This window comes from Ambystoma mexicanum, chromosome 1q (assembly GCF_040938575.1).
Source record: "Ambystoma mexicanum isolate Mex_15411 chromosome 1q, UKY_AmexF1_1, whole genome shotgun sequence".
Classification (NCBI taxonomy): Eukaryota; Metazoa; Chordata; class Amphibia; order Caudata; family Ambystomatidae; genus Ambystoma; species Ambystoma mexicanum.
The window spans coordinates 623,803,055-623,821,661 of NC_090922.1; the positions used below are offsets into that span (position 1 = coordinate 623,803,055).

The window sequence follows — 18,607 nt, forward strand, 5'->3', positions numbered from 1 at the left end:
TAGATGCTGTAACCCCATGTTCTGCAAGTGGAAAACGTATCCTCATAGGCCTGGATTTCATCAATAAAGACAATATTTAGCGGACACATTCTCCAACATTCAAAATTAGTTAGTTATTTGGAATTGCTCCAAATGCCATTCACCAGATTAAGAATTGAAGTCATTTTGCCTGGGGTTTAAAACATTTTTTTTTAAAAAAATAAATAAAAAAAAAACAATTTCTGCAGTTATGCTCCTCCCAACCCACTCTGCCTTCTGCTTGCTCACACAACCCGGCTCAGGGAAGGCAAAACCACCTGCGAGAAAATACTGCTCTAGCTACGCTTACCTGCCAATCGACTGGTGTGGCCACACTGTGGTTGGCGGTTAACTGTAGAGAGTCGACCACTCTGAGGATTTCATCAAAGTTCCTGCCAGTCGTAGCTGGGTACAAGATGGACAGCTTCATCTTCTTGTCTGGGCCAATGATGAAAACCTAAATGAGAAAGATAGCATTATGACTGGGTTTCATTTGAAAGTAAACAGTTATATAGGTTTTACAGCAGTAACCTAGCTCAGGAGCAATGGAGCACTGTACAGCTTAGATTAAAACATTGGTAGTGAAACGTTGTCAACATTAGAACCCTGGTGGACAGGAGGGTCGGAGAGCCTCCCAGCCAATCAGGAAACTCAGAATGGGGGGGAAATGTACCTCCTGATAAAGCCCCCACTACGAACCTCCTCAGAAGGGAGGTCGCCAACATGGCTGCCGTGATGAAGATAAATTAGTCCTGGGCCTCCAAGTCCCCTTTCCCCCAACAGACCTACCCACCCATCCCCAATTCCCACAGCCCTAAACTATCCCCAACCCACTAACCTGGCACTCCCTTGTCCCTCACTGGGGCATCCCTGCCGTGGTAATGGCCACAATGGAAATGGAGAAGAGACCACATGTAGTTCCCTCTCCCCTCCATGTTTTATGGCAGCCATCTTGGTTTGTAGGCTTGGTCAGCAGGGGGGGGGTATGCTGCCTTTAGCCTTTTTACTCGCTAGGTTGATTTGTTTCATATTTTTGCAGCTCAATTTTATTGCGCATTTTGGTTTACCGGGAAAGAATTGTCTTTAGACGACAACTGTGGTTCCTACGCATCAAGAAAATGAGATAAAGGACTGAAACACTGAACTTCCCATGCCGATTATTCATGTACACGCCTTTCATTAAAGCCTGTGCAGCTTCAATTAATGCTAGATCGTCAGTAATTCAGAAGCATGGTTTGATTTTAATAGCTGCAATACAGAAACCGGTTAACACTAGGTTTCATAGTCTGGCCCCTCCCAACTTTTTGATCAAGTGGGTGAAGCAGAGGAGTCAAGATTCATAAATCTGTTGGACCCTCAGATTGTACTTGTGGTCCATTACCCTAAATTTGCCCATTTTACTTACCGTAAGGAACAATTAGCCGAAAATCACTATCACCTTGCACATAGCTTGTTATAGTCTTAATGACTTGTTGGCATCTACAATCCTTGGACAGTGATTTTAATTGGTATGATGTTCCAGATAACCTAGAATTGCAGGATAATCCGGATCTTCTTTGGTAACTTCCTCATCCCACCGATTAGGACACAGTCTTGATTAAACTCTCCGTATGGGCACAGGTGTTGAATATTTTAATACCATGCCTCTTGCCTGGTTCTCTCATTTTGCCAGGTTATTTTCATTTGGTCGTGATCCCACCTTTTACTTTGTACTTCAATCTTGATCTGTAGTCAATGAAAGATTCTACTATGTGAACTTACTTGGATATGCGCATGGATTAAGGAAAAAGGGTGGGAATCAAGATCAAAAAGAAAAGTGTCAACACCCAAGCCCAACTCATTTGTGAAAATGAAAGTGATCTCCTCTCCCCCTCCACCCACCCCCCCACTACCCCGCGGTTGATAAAAACCTGTTCCACTCCATTAATCCAAAATCTGCAGAGTGAATACTGTAGTTGTGGGAACATCTGGAATAAACATGGGGCTATTCTCTCTACGGCCAAATCGTCATGGAACAATAACAAAATGCATTTAGAAAGTCAGTGATAACGCTGCCAACAATTCACGAGAGCTTTTTAAATACCAAGAAACCTCTAATCCTTCTGAAGTGCCTGCAGCCAAACTGGCAAATGATCTAACAACATTTTCATAAATAGATAATCCATTCAGCATGACTTGGACAAAGCCTCTCAGGTCTTGCCATCTAATCAGATTATCCTTATATCCAAGCCAAGTCTTAACTTTTCAGTCTCCTCAGAAATTAGATCGCTCCACCAATTCGTGCTTTTTTTAACCCTTTCAAGCCTAATTTGGCCTGCAGGCATTCTGCTGCTCTAGTTGATTTTGTAACCTTTGTCAACGTCTTTATTCTTGGTGTGATCACTAGATGTCTCAAAAAAGCATCTCTTGAGCTTCTGCCAAATTAGTGACCAATTGCGCATCTTCCATATCATAGCCCACAAAGATTTTTTAAAAAGGTGGTTACTACTCCACTCCCGAATCATGTTGAGGAACACCCAAGATATTTTGAAGTCTGCCGAAAACACCTGCACAATGCTTGTTAAGTTGCATCTTTCTGCAGCATTCAAAACAGTGGACTATGATCTTACACTGCACAGGCTTAAAGTAGCAGGCATTTCACAGCAAGCAGTAGCCTTGTTTCAATACAGTACACAAATCAATTTTGGGGGGGGGGTCCTTCTGATTTACTCGGTTCACTGTGGTGTACCTCAGGGCTCCTTGCTGCTGCTCATTTACCTTAGACCTTTGATTCTCAGCTTTTCCTATTTCTAACTACATTACCACTCTTCCACGGATGACCGGTTTACATGCATTAACGCCCCTGACCCTTTAAAAAACATTTTGGACTGAATGAAATTAAACGATGGAGGATCTTTAATAGATTAAAACTGAATCCACAGAAAACTGACATTGTGTTTTTCCCAAAAAGTGACCAATTAAAATCCTTTGCCACCTCTTTGTGGACTCCCATAAGCTTTTCCTCCAAGGTCAAGACCCTTGGCTGTTTGTGGCAATCAAATCTTGGTTGTGAGGCCCAAGTTGGCCTGTCTGGCCATATGTTGCACCTGCCCATCACTGTAGTAGTTTTATTTATTGTTTGCTTGTTAGGCACTTATACAGGAAATAAATTCAGTTTCAAATCACCCACATAGCAGCAGGGAGTGAACATGGGCTAGCAATACAACGAAACAAAAATTAAAGGGAAAGGGACCTCTAAACCTACTATGCCTTGTGAGTATTCAGAACGTGCAAGTGCAGGGAGGAAGGGGTAGTGCAGTGGGTGCTGTGGTGTCCATACTCAAGGGTGAGCCACAGATGAAGTGCAAGGTATGGTAAGTGCTATGCGGCCAGGAGCCACGTTGGGTGGAAAGTGCGAATCTCCAGTGCTGAAGGAAGACGGGTGCTGGGGAGATTGGGTGTGAAAGTAAAAGGCCCAGAGGATGCACAAGGGTCCAAGACACCAATCACAGCAACTGTGGTATTAGCAGAGGAAGTAAGGTGGGGTGCGGGAGAGGAAAATGAGTCTTGAGGTGTTTTCGGAACCTCAGAAGGTCCTGCTTAACATGCAGCTGGAGGGGGAGGCTGTTCCAGAGGACGGATGCAGCTGAGGAAGGCGAGCAGCCTCCTGCTCGGTTTAGTGAAAAGCTTTACACAGAGTTGGTGCCAGAGGAGCGTAGAGTTTAGCAGGAGAGTATTTGGTAAGAGATAGTTGCAGATAGTGTGGTCCCTGGCCCCAGACAGCCTTGCGGATGATACTGAGTGATTTGAATTCGATCCGTGCAGGAGTCAGTGGAAGCTTTTATGGGTAGGAGAGATGGGGTCCCTGGGCTAAAGGCCAAGGATAAGTCTTGCTGCTCTATTTGGGATTAGTTAAAGAGGTTGGGTGTTGCAGAGTGGAAAAAGGTAGATTGAGGAGGCTGTTGCAATAGTCAAGCCTAGAGAAAACCAGGGATCTGGAAACATTGAGCTTCTGGGGGAACGTGAGAAATGGGAGAATTCCTTTGAGACGGAAGAGTTGGAAGTGGGACTTCTTGGCAATGTCCTGTCTGTGAGGAAGGAAGAATAAAGAGGAGTCAAAGATGATGCAAAGGCTTCTGGCTTCCGAAGATGGAGCGGGCAGCAAGCCAAAGGTGGGAGGCAAGAGAGAAGGGAAGGAGGGCGCAGGGGTCCCAATCGGAAGGATCTCAGTTTTGCTAGCATTTAGGCAGAGATCATTGGAGAGCACCAAGCCGGGATGGCAGTCAGGGATGAAGGAAGGTGCGAGTGAGTCAGTGTCGTCTGCATAACACTGGAAGTTAGGGGAGCAGGAGGAGACGAGGTGTGCCAACTGTGCAAGGTAGATGTTAAAGAGCCAGGGGGAGAGGATAGATCACTAGGGACACCACAAGTGGGGAAGGAAGGAGAGAAGGTTCCCAGGATGACATTGGAAGAGCGGTCAGTTAGGAAAGAAGTCATTCAAGTGCCCGCTCCAAGATAGCAAGGATATTGTGGAGCCTTTGTATGAGGATATAATGGTTGCCAGTGTCAAAGGCAGATGAGAGATCAAGTAGAATGAGGACAGCTGGGGAGTGGAGTCCAGGAATGCAAGCAGTTCTTCCAGAGTGTTCAGAAGGGCAGTTTACATTCCCCTGGATGCTCAGAATCCAGACGATTGATGATTGTGGAGAACACCAACCAATTCAGTGTGCGAGTTGAGTTGGGGCAACGCCAGCTCCTCCAGCAGTATCCCCAGGAATGGGGTGGTTGGAATAGGGCGGTAGTTGGATGGACAGGTAGGGTCTACTGAAGGCCTTTTCAAAGGTGGGCACACAATGGGGTGCTTGAGAAAGGGGGGGGGGGGGGCGAAGAGCCAGTGGAAAAAGGGTGGTTGCAAAAAATCAGCGAGTGTGGGGCCAAGAGAGCCAATGTGGTCCTTAAAGTTGTGCACTAGCAGTGGGGGGCGGGGGAACTGGTTTGGAAGAAGCCTTCATAGAGCAAACAACTCTGGTAACTTCTTCAAGGGTGAAGGCGGAAGGATGGGGGGGGGGCAGGGACCAAGGAGAAAGAGGGTGTGGAATGGGTTAGGTCAGTGAGTAACAAGTGTGTTCAGGAAGTCCTGAGTTTGGATGGCAACGTGTGGGGCCAGTGCACCAGTGCATTGAAGAGGGCCTGGGAAGGAAGAAGGGAGGATGAGACTGCAGATTTTGAAATTTCAGCTGGGTTATTGGATGCACCCGATACCCGTGCCTGAATGTGCGCCCTTTTCTTGGCACAGATGGCGAGTATTGTCTTTGGAGCAGGCCGCAGGCCAGTTTGTCAGAGGATGAACCTGAGGTTTTCTACTTCCATTCGGCTGTACTTTTCGTTTCAGGGCTGCAAGTTATGAGTCATACCATGTGTTACGCTTGGAGGCAGGTTTCATGTAGATTTTCATGACTGGGGCAAGGATCAAGGGTATTGCCAATTGCATAGTGAAGATGGCGAGGTAGAGTCCGAGGTTGAAGGGAAGGGGGGTGAAGGTAGAGGCAAAGGCCGCGGCGGACACTCGTTTCATCGGGCGAATGTTCAAGAATTTGGTTGGCCGGGCTTTTGTGGGTGCGGAAGGAGGGCTGAAGGGACCCAGGTGGTAGGAAAGGAGAGCATGGTCTGACCAAGAGAGGGGTGACCGGAGCGGGGAGAGAGGCCAGAGTGGATGATGGTGTCCAGCCGAGTGGCATGGACCGGTGGGAGGGGGTATGGGGGGGTGAGAGAGGTGCAGAGGTCAATGAAAAAGTCACCCAAGAGGAGGAGGTTGAAAGTGGATGAAGTTAAGGAGGAGCAGAAAATAGCCCATGCCCAAAATAAAATAATGTAGAATCTTAAATTATTCTGATAGGAAAAAAAAAACACAAACAAAACTGCCCACCAAAGATAACAGGAGCATGCTAGTATCACATTAAAACAGGACGCAAAATGTGCACTCACTAGCCGCTGGCTAGTACATGGGCTCCTGGCGACTAATAAATGGTGGGTGTGTATCAGAATTCAGGTTGCAAATGACTTCATGGCTGGCTAGTAGCTTACAGCTTGACATGTTGACCCCTGGTCAAACTAATGTGCAGGCGTCAAAAAAAAAGAATTCTCCCAACAGTGCCCGTGGTTGCAAACTAGACAACCATGCATGAGCACACATTTGCCCTACTTTCTGCAGTAAACTGGCACCCGGGTGGAGAGTTGGATATGGTCAGTGCTTAAGATGGGCACATGTGCCACACTAAGAAAACGAGCACAAACGGGTCATGAAGGGTGCGGGGAGTAGAAAATTGCACAACAGAAGAATGGCCCGAGCTAGGGAACCTGTAGGCAAGAGAAGGAGCACTGGAGCGTCAAAAATAAAACGCCACAACTGATGCAGCAATGAGGCGACATTCCCATAATTGTGGAAGTGTCGGTACATTTAGGATGCGTTAAAAGTCGCAGTATTCCTTGCAAGGGAGGGGACATCTCAAAGTCACGATACACTTTCCCAAGCAATGTGCAGTGGAATCTCTGCTACAGTGGGGAGCTAAAGAGGAGGGATTGGGCAGCCAGACAGCAGATTACAGAATGTTGGGGGTGTAGGCAGTGTCTGAAGGCGCCCCCTGTAACCTCAGTGGCAGATTCTCCAAAGACCCTCTCCGATCTCCTTGTCCTGATCAGTGTTTAGCATGTAGCTAGACAACAGAATATCCAAATCAAAAATAAAATAGAACTCTCACCTTCACTGCATCGCCCATTTTTCGGAAAAGTATTTTACCCAGATATAAAAAACGTCCATGCCTAGTGCTGCAATTTAGTAAGCCATTTTCTGAGCCCTTCATGAAGAGTAAAGACCCACAGAAAATAGCATGCTAAGCATAAGAGCAGTCGGCCTATCCTGGGATCCAGTATCTGCACCTAGGCAGTGTAGCACTGACCAAAGGACCGAAATGGGGTTAAAAGGACAAAGATGAAACTTTGAGAGGCCAGCAAGTACACTACAAAATCCGATGGAAGTGTGAAATGTGTCACCTAGCTGCACAGTCTGAACACACAAGTCTTGCTCTCCCACATTAATTGAAGGTGCAAGATGGCAGAAACGCCGTTAGTTGGGCTCAAAGACACTTGCCCTTGGGAGATAGTGAGAACAATGTATTTTCTCACTAGGTCTCATTGAAAGGTTATGGAGATTCACAGATGAGTACGCCTAATGAAGGAAAGTGAATATTCTGCCTTTACTCACGAAGAAATGCATTATAAATGATTATATAGAAATCCCCTGGCAAGTAAACGCTTAGCTTGGTGCACAAAACTCTGCACGGTCGTTCCCCTGGTTCTCAAATAGGCAATTCATCCTCACTAGCAAGATTAAAGAAAAGAAAAATAACAGCCATGATTTCAGGTGCTGCTTCAAACATATGGCACCACTGGGGGACTTCAGGAAGCGGAGGCTCTAGTAAGGACTAGAGACTGTATAGCCCTAGGGACTGAAGTCTTTGACCTTTACACCAGTCACCCCGCCTCCCACACAAACATTCTTCCCTTGAATGCAGCCTCCCACCACAGTGGGCACTAAACAAAGACAAGACCAGAACCAGATCATGCCACAAAAGTGATCTTTAAAGACTCAGGCTGGTTCTGGAATAAGCTAACTTCTCTCCCAGACTGCCTCAAGTTTGGATAGGCTCCATAAACTATCTAGCAAACTCTTCTATATCAGATCAGGATCAAGGATTGGAGGAGCAAGTGTGGCCTTTGGCCGTTACATTGCAACGGCAGAAAATGTGCATGCTGGAAACACAATTTGATGAAAGGAAATGTAGAAAATGTAGGCTCTGTGAAATCACTATGTGGATATCTATGGATCCCAAAAAGCCTCTTCCTCTTGGTCTAAGAGGACTGAGTTTAAGATGACAAGGTTGGACCTCAGTCACCACACACTTTAATGCCGTCATTGTTAGTGGCTTGCACCTAAAGATACCCATGCAGGAGAATAAAAAGCCACTTGCTTGCAAGAATGGGCGACACTCCCATTACGTAATCTCCAAATACTTCAGATTCCCCATCTCCATGATACAGGGTGGGTGCCAGAATGCTTGAAAGGAGTTACAATGAGATTGAAGCAAAACGATAATTGGTGGTTCATCAGAACCTAATGAGGCTTAAATGCAATTAGTGGAAAAACATGTCATTCTTACAGTCAACATTAAGTTAAACACTACATTAGAACTACATTCTGTAAATTTGGGAGAGCGAGTAACAGGGAAGATATGGTTGACCTTACCCATAGTTCTGTGTAAATGGATTTCAAAGAATTCACATGTTGGGGTGTCCAAGTCAGACTCCTATTGAACACTTGCCAGCAAAAAAAGAAAACCCAAGCGTGGTCTATTGTGCTCGTTCACCAAAGGCAACATGGTCATTCTATTTGACAAATTCGGGTGGCAGTCGGTGATTAGCTAGCAACAGCAGTCAGAAAGAACCACTACTTCATAATTAGAAATTAGGCTACTTTTTTCACAATCTTCGTAATCTGAGCCGTGTGGCTCACACACTAAAATTACATTCATGGATATACAACCCTATGGAATAATTTCTTATAATTCGCCCTGAATATACCATACAGGTCAACTGGCGAAATTAATGCACAGACAATTCGACAGAACGACATATACAAGAAGATTAACGAAATGAGAGGCCGCAATCAAAAAACTTAATGCAACCATGGAACTAAAGTGCTGCAAAAGTGCAATACAAGTGCTAATGGCTCGCTAGGAAGCGTCATCAGAATTCAAAGCACAAGCGTCTAGTATGCGGACAGTACAGTAACGGGCAGGTCAACTGGTGACAGCATAAAGCATAGACACAGAATACCCTTATACAGTTTAGTCCAAAATGCCAGATTAATACATAAAACTCCAGTGGGGTCCAAATTGAACTGTACAGCGCCTCATACGAGCCTGAACCTGCAAATCTTTTGTATTTTTTGGATATTTAGTACGTTTTTTTCTTAAACGCCTTTCCCTGATGGACTATTCGACCTTTTGGCAATGGTCCTTTCAACATCTCGACAAATATTTAACGGAGAAGGCCTTCGTGTGGTTAAGTAACCAAATAGCTCAATTTTCACTATCAAACGAATACAAGTAGTAGAGTGATTACCTAACCTGCGTCAGTGTCCCCTAGCCCAGCCAACCATATGCCCAAAAGACTAACTACTCCTCTTAATGAAAGGCACCAAAGTGAGGAGTCGAAAGTACTCACGCAGCGAGCAGTCACCGGCATGCCCTCCAGGTCCTTCTCATCAGGGTCAAGCATGCCCAGCAGGACAGCCAGCACTCGTTTGGGGTCCGCAATAATGGGGAAGGGAAGCTTGTCATTGGGTTCCGCCTCGCCATTGTATGCATTGATGTCCTGAAAGTAAAAAGAAAAGGAAAAACTGCATTAGCAAAAATTTGCAACATCCATCACCCGGCAGATACAGCATAACAGCATAAGTCAAGGAGGGGTGGTTGTGGGGAGGGGGCAGAGTTGAGTTTTTGCCTCATTACTCCACTTAAAACATGATCAGCCAAATGAAAGCAGCATCATCTAGTTCTAGTTTATATGGTGCGTTTCATAGTGCGCCTTCCGTTGAAATCAAGACGATACCAAAGGTAAGGTTCCGTCCAGTGGTGAAAATGACAAATTGTAAATGGGATGCCATAAGGGGAGGTACGAGGGGGGGAGCTGGCAGTTGAAATTTTCACATAGTTTAAAAATTATGCAATCTTTCATGCTGCTTCTTTCCAAACTCGACACTGTAAATCAATTCCACTATTAAATCACTTCCATAGCAGTGGTGCACCCAAAATACAGCGATTTGTAGTACATTTAAGGGATCCAAAGATACGCTCTAGCTCAGCTGGTTGAGAGACATTGCTGAGAGGTTATTAAAATTAAGATGTTATTGCTGGACTACTGTAACAGCCTCTATCTTAATCTGCCTTCCTCCACTCTCCGCCCTCTGCAACTCATCCAGAACAGGACTGCGAGACTTGTCCTTGGCCTCAAGCCCAGGGACCATATCTCTCCAAGACTGAAATCTCTACACTGGCTCCCAGTGGCTGCGAGGATTAAGTTCAAAACCCTCTGCATTGTCCACAAGGCCTTCTGGGGCCTAAATACCTTCAACTCTTTCTTCCTAAATATCTTCCTTCCCGAGCCCTCCGCTCATCTGTCTCCAACTCCCTCAGGGTGAGGCGGTTCTCGAAGGAACGAGCTGGGGGGAGATCTCCCTCTGCGGCAGGGGCCTCTCTCTGGAACAGCCTTCCTGCCTCCCTGAAACGAACCATCTTCGGTTCCGGAAGCACCTCAAAACCTTCCTCTTTACTTCTGCGTTTTCTCCCCCTCTCCCCTGCTAAATTCTTCACTGAAACTGCACTGAACCTGCACCTGGGCCACTCTCACCGACCTCGGTCCTTGGCCCAGCCACTCTCCACTTGCACTGCCTCCCTGGCAACCCCTGCACTGCGGGGCTGTCTCTGCATCCCTACAGCTCCCCCCTCCTAGCACTTGTCTGCACTTACCTTGCACTTGCCACCACCTGGCCCTACTTATTTATTATTTATTTTATTCTACTTATCCTGATCAGCACGTCCCCCCCCTCCCCTTCCCCTTGCTCTTGCTCTTTTTCCCCTTCCCCCTACCCCTGCACTTGCGCGATCTGAATGACACCTGGTCTAGTAGGATCGTTGTCCGTCTTCCCCTTGTTCCCCCCTCCCTGCCTCGTCGCGCCTTGAAACACTTGTGTATAGGCGCGTTACAAATGCCATATCATATCAAAACTGGTTGTTAATCTATGACTTTTTTCAAGTGCAATACAATGTGTTTGACCAGGGACTGGGCTGGTCGCTTGCTTATATTCAGGGCGCAGGTGGGGGTATTTCTGCCCCTGTAGTGAAAAATCAAAAGTGGTCACCCGTGATCCCATTCAATTTCCTGATAACTGCGGTCAGCACAACAGAAGTATTTGAGATCAAGCAGTGACAATAACATCTTTATAAATATAACCTGTGATAAAACACAAAAGGATGGGGCACACACATTCCAAAGTATTTGTGTGGTAGTCCGACAAAAAAGAAACCCAAAGAGAACTAGTGAATGCAAGTTTAAGCAGCATTTTGAGTTTGGAAAGGACTTTTCTGTGAAAGTGCAAAATGCACATTTGGGAAACAATAGTGTGTCAAGCATGTAGCCTGCTTTTAACAGTGGTGGCTGCCACCCCAGTGATGGTCAGGGCCCATTGATTCCGGTGGTGTCCCTTTCAGGCAAGAAGAAAACGGGCTGAGCAAGAGTATGCAAAGGCGCGATTGATGGCTGGGGAAAGGAGGAAGGCAGAGAAGATCAGCGAGCCCCCAGCTTCCCTCAGCGAAGCTGGGGACTCGGTAAAGCCTGGTCAGGGCCGAGTCAGGCTGGAGCGAGATCCAGCATCAGATGTTTGGCCGGATCTCTGACCGGGCAAGAGCCGGCCCATTGACCAGCAATGGTTTTACCAGAGTCAACTTGAGAAAATCATAAACTGCCCCATTTTCAACTACACAGCTGATGCCAACTAGAATGATGAGGATTTAGCATTATTTAGGTCCTAAATGAATCCACTGAACACAGTTACGTAATTTGAAACATCCATAACCACTGAAAACAAACCACCAAGTCCCTAAAAATGCATAATTGGATGCACAAGAGTAATAGATTGCTAACAGCTTAAAATGCTGTAACTGAAAGACCCATTCTACCAGCTTCTTCCCACTTCAAATTAAAGACCTTGCCAAAGAATAAAATGCTAAGCGAACATTTTATGGTCCACAAAAATATGTTACAATTTGTATGGCGTTTTACTTCAGCCTTTAACTTCAGTTGGTACCAATTACCTTCTTCACTAACGTGTGGCCTTTGCTATTCTGGTGAATCACTTTCCAGGTCATGAATCGTATGCCAGTCCACCATCTACTACAGTTAGTAGATGTTTCACAAGGTACGACTGTGCATCTTCCGAGGAGGTTTTCTAGTGAACCAGAAAAGTGATATCTGATTACTAAAGTAGACACACCTTGGGTTTAAGTTCATGAGCGTCCACCAATAGATATTCTTGAGGCTTATTTAGGAATCCAAACCTATCACGTGTCAAGCCGATGGTGTGTGTAATCTTCTGCCTCTGCAGAGGCATGGTTGCGATGCTCTTGCAAGGTCATTGGATGGTCTACTGCCATCTTCAACAGATGGCATCTGCCACACCCTTGATCGGGCAATGAGGGTCATTTGGGATTCCTGCATCTTTTGGTTAACCTTAGGTATCAATCTAATAGAGGAAAAGCACATGCCGCCAGCTATACCATAGGGTGCTGCCCCGAGGTCTGTGCTGTGAGATTGAGATCTATTTGCAAGACCCTGCAAAATGCCAAGTCAGGTGAATCCCGCCCTTCGAACACGCCCAGGAATGCATCGATTTCCCACTTATGATCTGGATGCATTTCTCTGTGCACAATATCTGCTAGACAATGGCCAACCTGGTATGCTTTGTGACAATCGGGTGCCTGCTTCTATGGGCCACTGCCAAACTGAACTGCTTTCTTAGAACGGTTTGTCGAAAGTCTGCCTGTTGGATGCGAAACATTGGAGTGTCGTGGTTGGTCCTGGCAGAAATGCATTGCCCCTTGGGCTGCTTCTGGCACCTTAGAGGGGTTGCTCGATTTATCTACTCTAAATGCCCTATACTTTGAAGGGTTCAAGGGAGGCTCACCCTCCTATTCGTGGTGCATCCTTTATGCTCACGCGTAGACTCAGGGTTATGCAACAGTTAATCCTTTCAGTTTGTAGGCCTTGACAAAGCTTTAAAATCCTGCCAGACCTGCAGGCCAAGTCACTTCGTTTATCTACGTGACTTACGAGAAATGAAACAGACCATGAACTTGAAGGTATGAATATTTAATGATGATGTGTTTCCTCAATCGCCTCGTGGAGCACAATTTCCCTATTGACCAGAGATTAGAAGATCACCCACATGCGAAGTACCATGAAGGTACTATTACTCTTGGGCGACGGGCATAGAGTTGACATCAGCTCGTTGTAATACATTTAAAAGTTGAGATTTCAGTTGGGGTTGGGATAAATGTCACTGCCCATTAAGTGAGACATAGGAATGGGTTGGAGCGAGTTAGTGTTTGGACGACTCAAACTGAAAGGAGCACTAAACCGTGCAGGATGGGGCACAGAAACACAAATGAGTAACAGTGCATGTGTTGTTCCTTTGTACCTCACAGTGCAGCTGCTCACCAATCACTGTTGCATAATACAGTGGTTAGGGGCATGTGGGGCAACAGGCTCATGTCACAGATGGCTCAGGAACTCTGAAGATAAAGGGTTTTATTTTTAAAAAGTTGGACTTGGTCTGGTTCGCCTTGGTCCCGGATACCACACCCCCAACCCCACCCGACCCCGCAACGGCCAGTCTTTGCACTTGCCTCCAGGCCACTGCACTATGTGCAGCCCTACTACACTTTCAGCTTGTGCTCCATGAGTGAGGCAACCTCTCAACTTAATGCAGGGCTATGTTGGACTGGACGAGTTGGTCTCTCACCCCCCTACGCCACCCACTCTTCCTCGCACCTCCGTCTGTACGCATGCATGACCTACATGTACTAGGACTAGTAATGTTTTCTGTTTCGCCCCCGTACCCTCTCCTGTCCCCCTCAACCCCCTAGTTTAGTCTAAACTGATGCACTTACACTAGGAGAAATGCCGTTTAACTTCAAGGCCTAAGGAGGATTACTGCGTTCCTGTGTTCCCCTTCCGCCTTGAAGCACTCCACCTGTGTATAAGCGCTGTATACATTAACAATTACAAATGTTTACATGTCAATAGCTGGTCTCGCTCGTTAACATGCGGGTAGTAATGAGATCATTCGAGGATGCCATGGTCCTTTGAAAATTGCCAGTCCGGAAGATAAAACCCCAAACGTGCTGGGATGACTGGTCGGTCCCTCATTGGTCTGATATTTCCTGGAGCACATTAAATATGTTATCAACACTTCTTGGCAGTCAGTCAGCAAGACAATCAGCCAATTCCTTAGCTCTTCACTCCCAACAAGCGAACCTAAACCCTGCTCAGCACGCTTTCAAATAAAGTGCAAGTTCAATTTCCATATTTGAACCTTGCCTCCTGTCCATTCACTATTCTGTGCCCTTCAAAGCCATCTTTCCACATTTCTCTTGTATTAATATAACGTACCTGCACTGGGAAAAGTGGTCTAGCTCACTCCCTGCACCAAATCCCCGAAAACAACCTACTAAAAAAGGCACTGCCCAGTGCTCTTGATAACTTCCACCCTCAGAGTGTCAGCAGGGTCGGCGCCTTCCAACCTACATAATAGTGCACAAAAAGACACCCACCCATCCCCGCCCCCAAACCACTTATGCCGTCAAAGGGGACTCATGAATTGAAAGGTGCCGCCCGTTTCTGGGACCCTAAAGGTTCTGCAGAACATGGCAATTATTGCTCCATAAAGCGAGCGTTACTTCACTGCATCAGTGACAGTTGTTGCATTAGACTCCAAGCAAATGCAGAACCGTGATGCAAGTCACTACAAAATTGTGATGCATGCGAGGACCTTAAATCTTGATCTGGCAGCATAGCCTCCACTGAGGCCAATTGGTGCTGAAAGTTTGCTCCTAGACCACAAAGGCCTCTTCATCCATCGCTCTCCCTGCCAGTCTCTGGCTGGAGTGTCGCCCCCATACTCATTCTGAAAGGTGAGAAAAACAATCCTCCTTTACCCATGCGCCATGCAGTTTGCCTTCCTTACTAATGGTTAGAGGTAGCCGTGTACCGGAGTGTGAGCCACCATCAGTGTGTTCCGCGAGTCCATTTGTGCAGGTGTTTTGGCAGGGGGGGGGGGTGCTCAAGTGCTACGGTGGCTCAATGGCATACATAGAGCACAGGCAGCATGGTAGAGAGCAAAGTATGGAACCCGCCACACCTCTGGGGGCACCTAGCATTGCAGAAGATTGGGGGGCCACCAATGCGCTTTCCACATGATCATATGGTGTACCAGAACGCCAGATAATGTGCCGGAGCTACCCAATAATACCGTTCTATGTCTGGCAAAGCCAGGCCCCCCTGTTGTATGACTGCATAGCATATGCTGGCCAGTTTTCCAGCCCAGATTAAGTTTATAATGATCCCTCTCAGGTGGAGAAAGAAGCCGGGGGACAGGAACAGGGGAAGGTCCAGAAACAGATAAAGGAATTTAAGCAAGACAATCATTGGAGAGGCAGCCTGGTCCTGAGGAGAATTGATGGCATGACCATAATTCTTGCAGAACACATACAGGCAACGCGAAATCACCACTCCCATGTAACATGTACGGTCGGGCTGCCAGGTGAATTAAAAATTGCAAATGCCTCAGTCCCACTAGTGAGTGGGAAAACCACGGATTTGCTTTGGCCGATCTTCAACCCAGAAAGTTCTCTGAATTTAACACCTGGCGCATCACAGGAGGAAGATTCTGAATGGGGTCACTGAGGAATAAGACCACGTCATTGGCATAGAGAGAGCTGATCAATCTGTGCCGACCAAACTGCAGGCCTCACTGATAGGTTGTTCCCACAAGATAGCCGCCAATGGCTACATTGCAAGAGCAAAAAGGAGCAGGACTAGAGGGTATCCTTGTCCTGCGTCCCATCTCCACAATCTCAGACTGGTGCCGCGCCACAGCTATCCTGGCCACCGGAGCAGCATAAAGATACCACAGAAAAACACGTCAACCAGTCTTCATTTTTTCAAATGACAGCAAAGAGCTGCAGCCATTCAATAGTCAAATGCCTTTTCAGCATCCAATAATACTGCCACAGCCTGAGAGGCAGACTTCGTATCTCAGACACGGCGTAGGCCATACAGCGTGTTAATCCCTGGTATGAAGCCCGATTGATCCGCCAACACTAGCCCAGGCAGCAATGGGAGAAGATAATTTTGACAAAGATCTCGTTGTCCATGTTGCTTAAGGAGATCGGCCAGTAGGAGGCACAATCTATGGGTGCTTCCCAAGGCAGAACTTGGGTTCCAAAAATTGATTAGCAGAGTTTGCCAATTGAAATATTTTTGATTAGCAATGTACTAATTTTGGATGTCACCAGAAAATATTTCTACCTGTGACAAAATTAGCAACAGTAAGACATAAGTGAGAGGAGTGTAAAATATAAAGGTTTGCTGCATGAATGGACACTGGTTTGCTAATTGAAAAAGAACTTTTCATGCTGGCACTCACACAGGTCTTTGGCACTGTTAAGAGTAGAGATGATTACTGCTGTACTCCCTCCATACTGTTGTACTTCCTTCATTAGCCCCTTTGAACACAGTGAACAAAAAAAACAAAAAAAACAAAATGGTGGCAAGGGCAAGAGAGGAATGCAGGGTGACCTGTGCTTTTATTGAACAGGGCAATTTAAATAGCTAGGTTTGCTACACTAACGTCCAATTAGCAAACCTACAGAATTGCCTAGCAAATTGCTACGCGACACTGTTTATTTTATGCCTTGCTTCCCTTTTTATGTAGTAGGGTAATCGTTGCTTCATGCAGCAAGGGATGCAAGAACCCCATCCTGGCTGCTTCAGCATATACCTGTAGGGAAGTATGGTATCAAGGAGGGGTGATTAAGCTTTATAAAACTCCCCGGAGAGGCCCCTTGATAACCACCAGAACCTCTCCCAGCACCACCTGCCCATTGAGAACCTCCTAGAGTAATGGGTCCAGCCAACATAATTATTATCTAGGTATTGCTGCATACTTTTAGCTTCCTGTGTATCCCTAGAAACGTAAAGGAGACCGTAAAAGTCCTGTAATGCTGCTGCAATGTCTTTCTAGCTAGGTTCCCTAATTGCAGCAATTTACTTTAATATATTTGTATAGCGCGGCCATGAACCCGAAGGCGTAAGGGCACTACAAAACACATAAAACAGAAAAACAAAAGACTGTCATGAAGCAGGGCCGAGCGAGAATATCACAGGCAAAAAGGTTGTTTAATGGAACAGATATGTCTTTATAGTCTTTTTTTAAAGATTTCTAAAGATTCGATAGATCTTAGCTCCAGCGGCAGAGCATTCCAAGCTCTGGGACCAACAGAAAAGAAGGCTGAATCGGTTGCTCTGACAGTGTTGCACTTGGGTCCAATTACTTGTTCTTCTTATCTGAACCTAAGTGCTCTTGTGTTGATTCTTATGGGTAATAGTTGTTGTAAGTAGCCCGGCATTTTCCCAGATCTGCACTTATGGACAATAGTCAGGGTATGAAATAGAACTCTAGTGGCCACAGGCAACCAGTGTATCTCACGTCTCGCTAGAGTAACATGATCTCTGTGTTTGAGTTTCATAACGGCTCTAATAGCCCCATTTTGACAGATTTGTAGCCTGTTACTTTTAGATTTGTTAATTCCCATAAGAAGGCTCGAGCAGTAGTCTATTTTAGAGCCTACTATTGCTCTCGCAATAGTTTCTGCATTATCCTGAGAAATGAGAGGCCTTAGATGTGTTTAATGTAGTATGCACAGGAAGAAACAATACTACTAACATGCTGTTTCATCGACAGATGTTGATCAAAGGTTACTCCTAGAGTTTTTACTTTTTTCAAAGGTTTGATGGATTCATCACCCAGCTGGAAATTGTCGTACTGTGAGCCAAGTTTAATAATTGTATGCGGTGAGCCAACTACCAATAGTTCGGTCTTGGATTTGTTTAGTGCCAGCTTGTTATGAACCATCCAGGTTTCAATTATGGTGTGTTCCTTTTGCTGCTAGTAACCTGGACAGTAAAGCACCAGACTGCTGCCCCTCTCCATGCTGCCTCACCATGTACCCCCCCTCCTACACTGGTACCAGACCTCCCTCTGTGCATTTGCGTGGAGGTAATTCAGCTCCTGCCTCAACTGCCAGAACCTCCTACACTGGTACCCGACCTCCCTCTGTGCATTTGCGTGGAGGTAATTCAGCTCCTGCCTCAACTGCCAGAACCTTGGGGTCCACTGAGGAGGCGTACTCAGTTTCATTGTTAGTTCATCCCAGATCAGTCGAAGTAACCAGTTTTCCTTGGCTAAGCAGACTCCCACAAATATTACATTTGACACATTCCGAAAGAACCCCTGCAGAGGTGACGAAGCCCACATTGCGATAAAAAAAATGCTAGGATTTTGTAGTGATTTCTTGCCGGAAATCAGGGCATTGGATTTCAAACGCCAGACCGTCCTTCCCGCTAGTCCCACCACAATATCACAAGCCAAGACAACCAGGGAATGATCGGACAGAGTTCTGGGAAGAATCTGACAGCCATCTAGGGGAACCCCTCCCCAGTTACGGGACACCAGCAGATAAGAGTATGGAACTCAACCCATGAGTGGAAAGTATAATCCCGATCGTCCCAGTGGTGTACCCTCCAAGCATCCACCAGATCGTGGGTTTCACAGGGATTGGTAGATCACTTTTGCCACATATCTGGGGGTGGATTTAGGGCAATAAGGTAGAGGATTTAAGGGAGTTGTGGGGGCAGGGAGGGTGTCTCCCCCTGC

General features: G+C 46.2%; 1 protein-coding gene across 1 annotated transcript in view; it reads right to left on the reverse strand.

Moving 5' to 3' along the window:
• The window catches only part of PRDX6 (peroxiredoxin 6), a 72,968-nt gene that overhangs the window by 11,302 nt on the left and 43,059 nt on the right, over positions 1-18,607 (reverse strand). Inside the window, exons 3-4 of the mRNA XM_069641189.1 lie at positions 9,280-9,429; positions 329-475 (exon numbers count right to left, since the gene is read on the reverse strand). Coding sequence (XP_069497290.1) covers positions 329-475; positions 9,280-9,429 — 297 coding nt within the window. The remainder of the gene's footprint in view (positions 1-328; positions 476-9,279; positions 9,430-18,607) is intronic.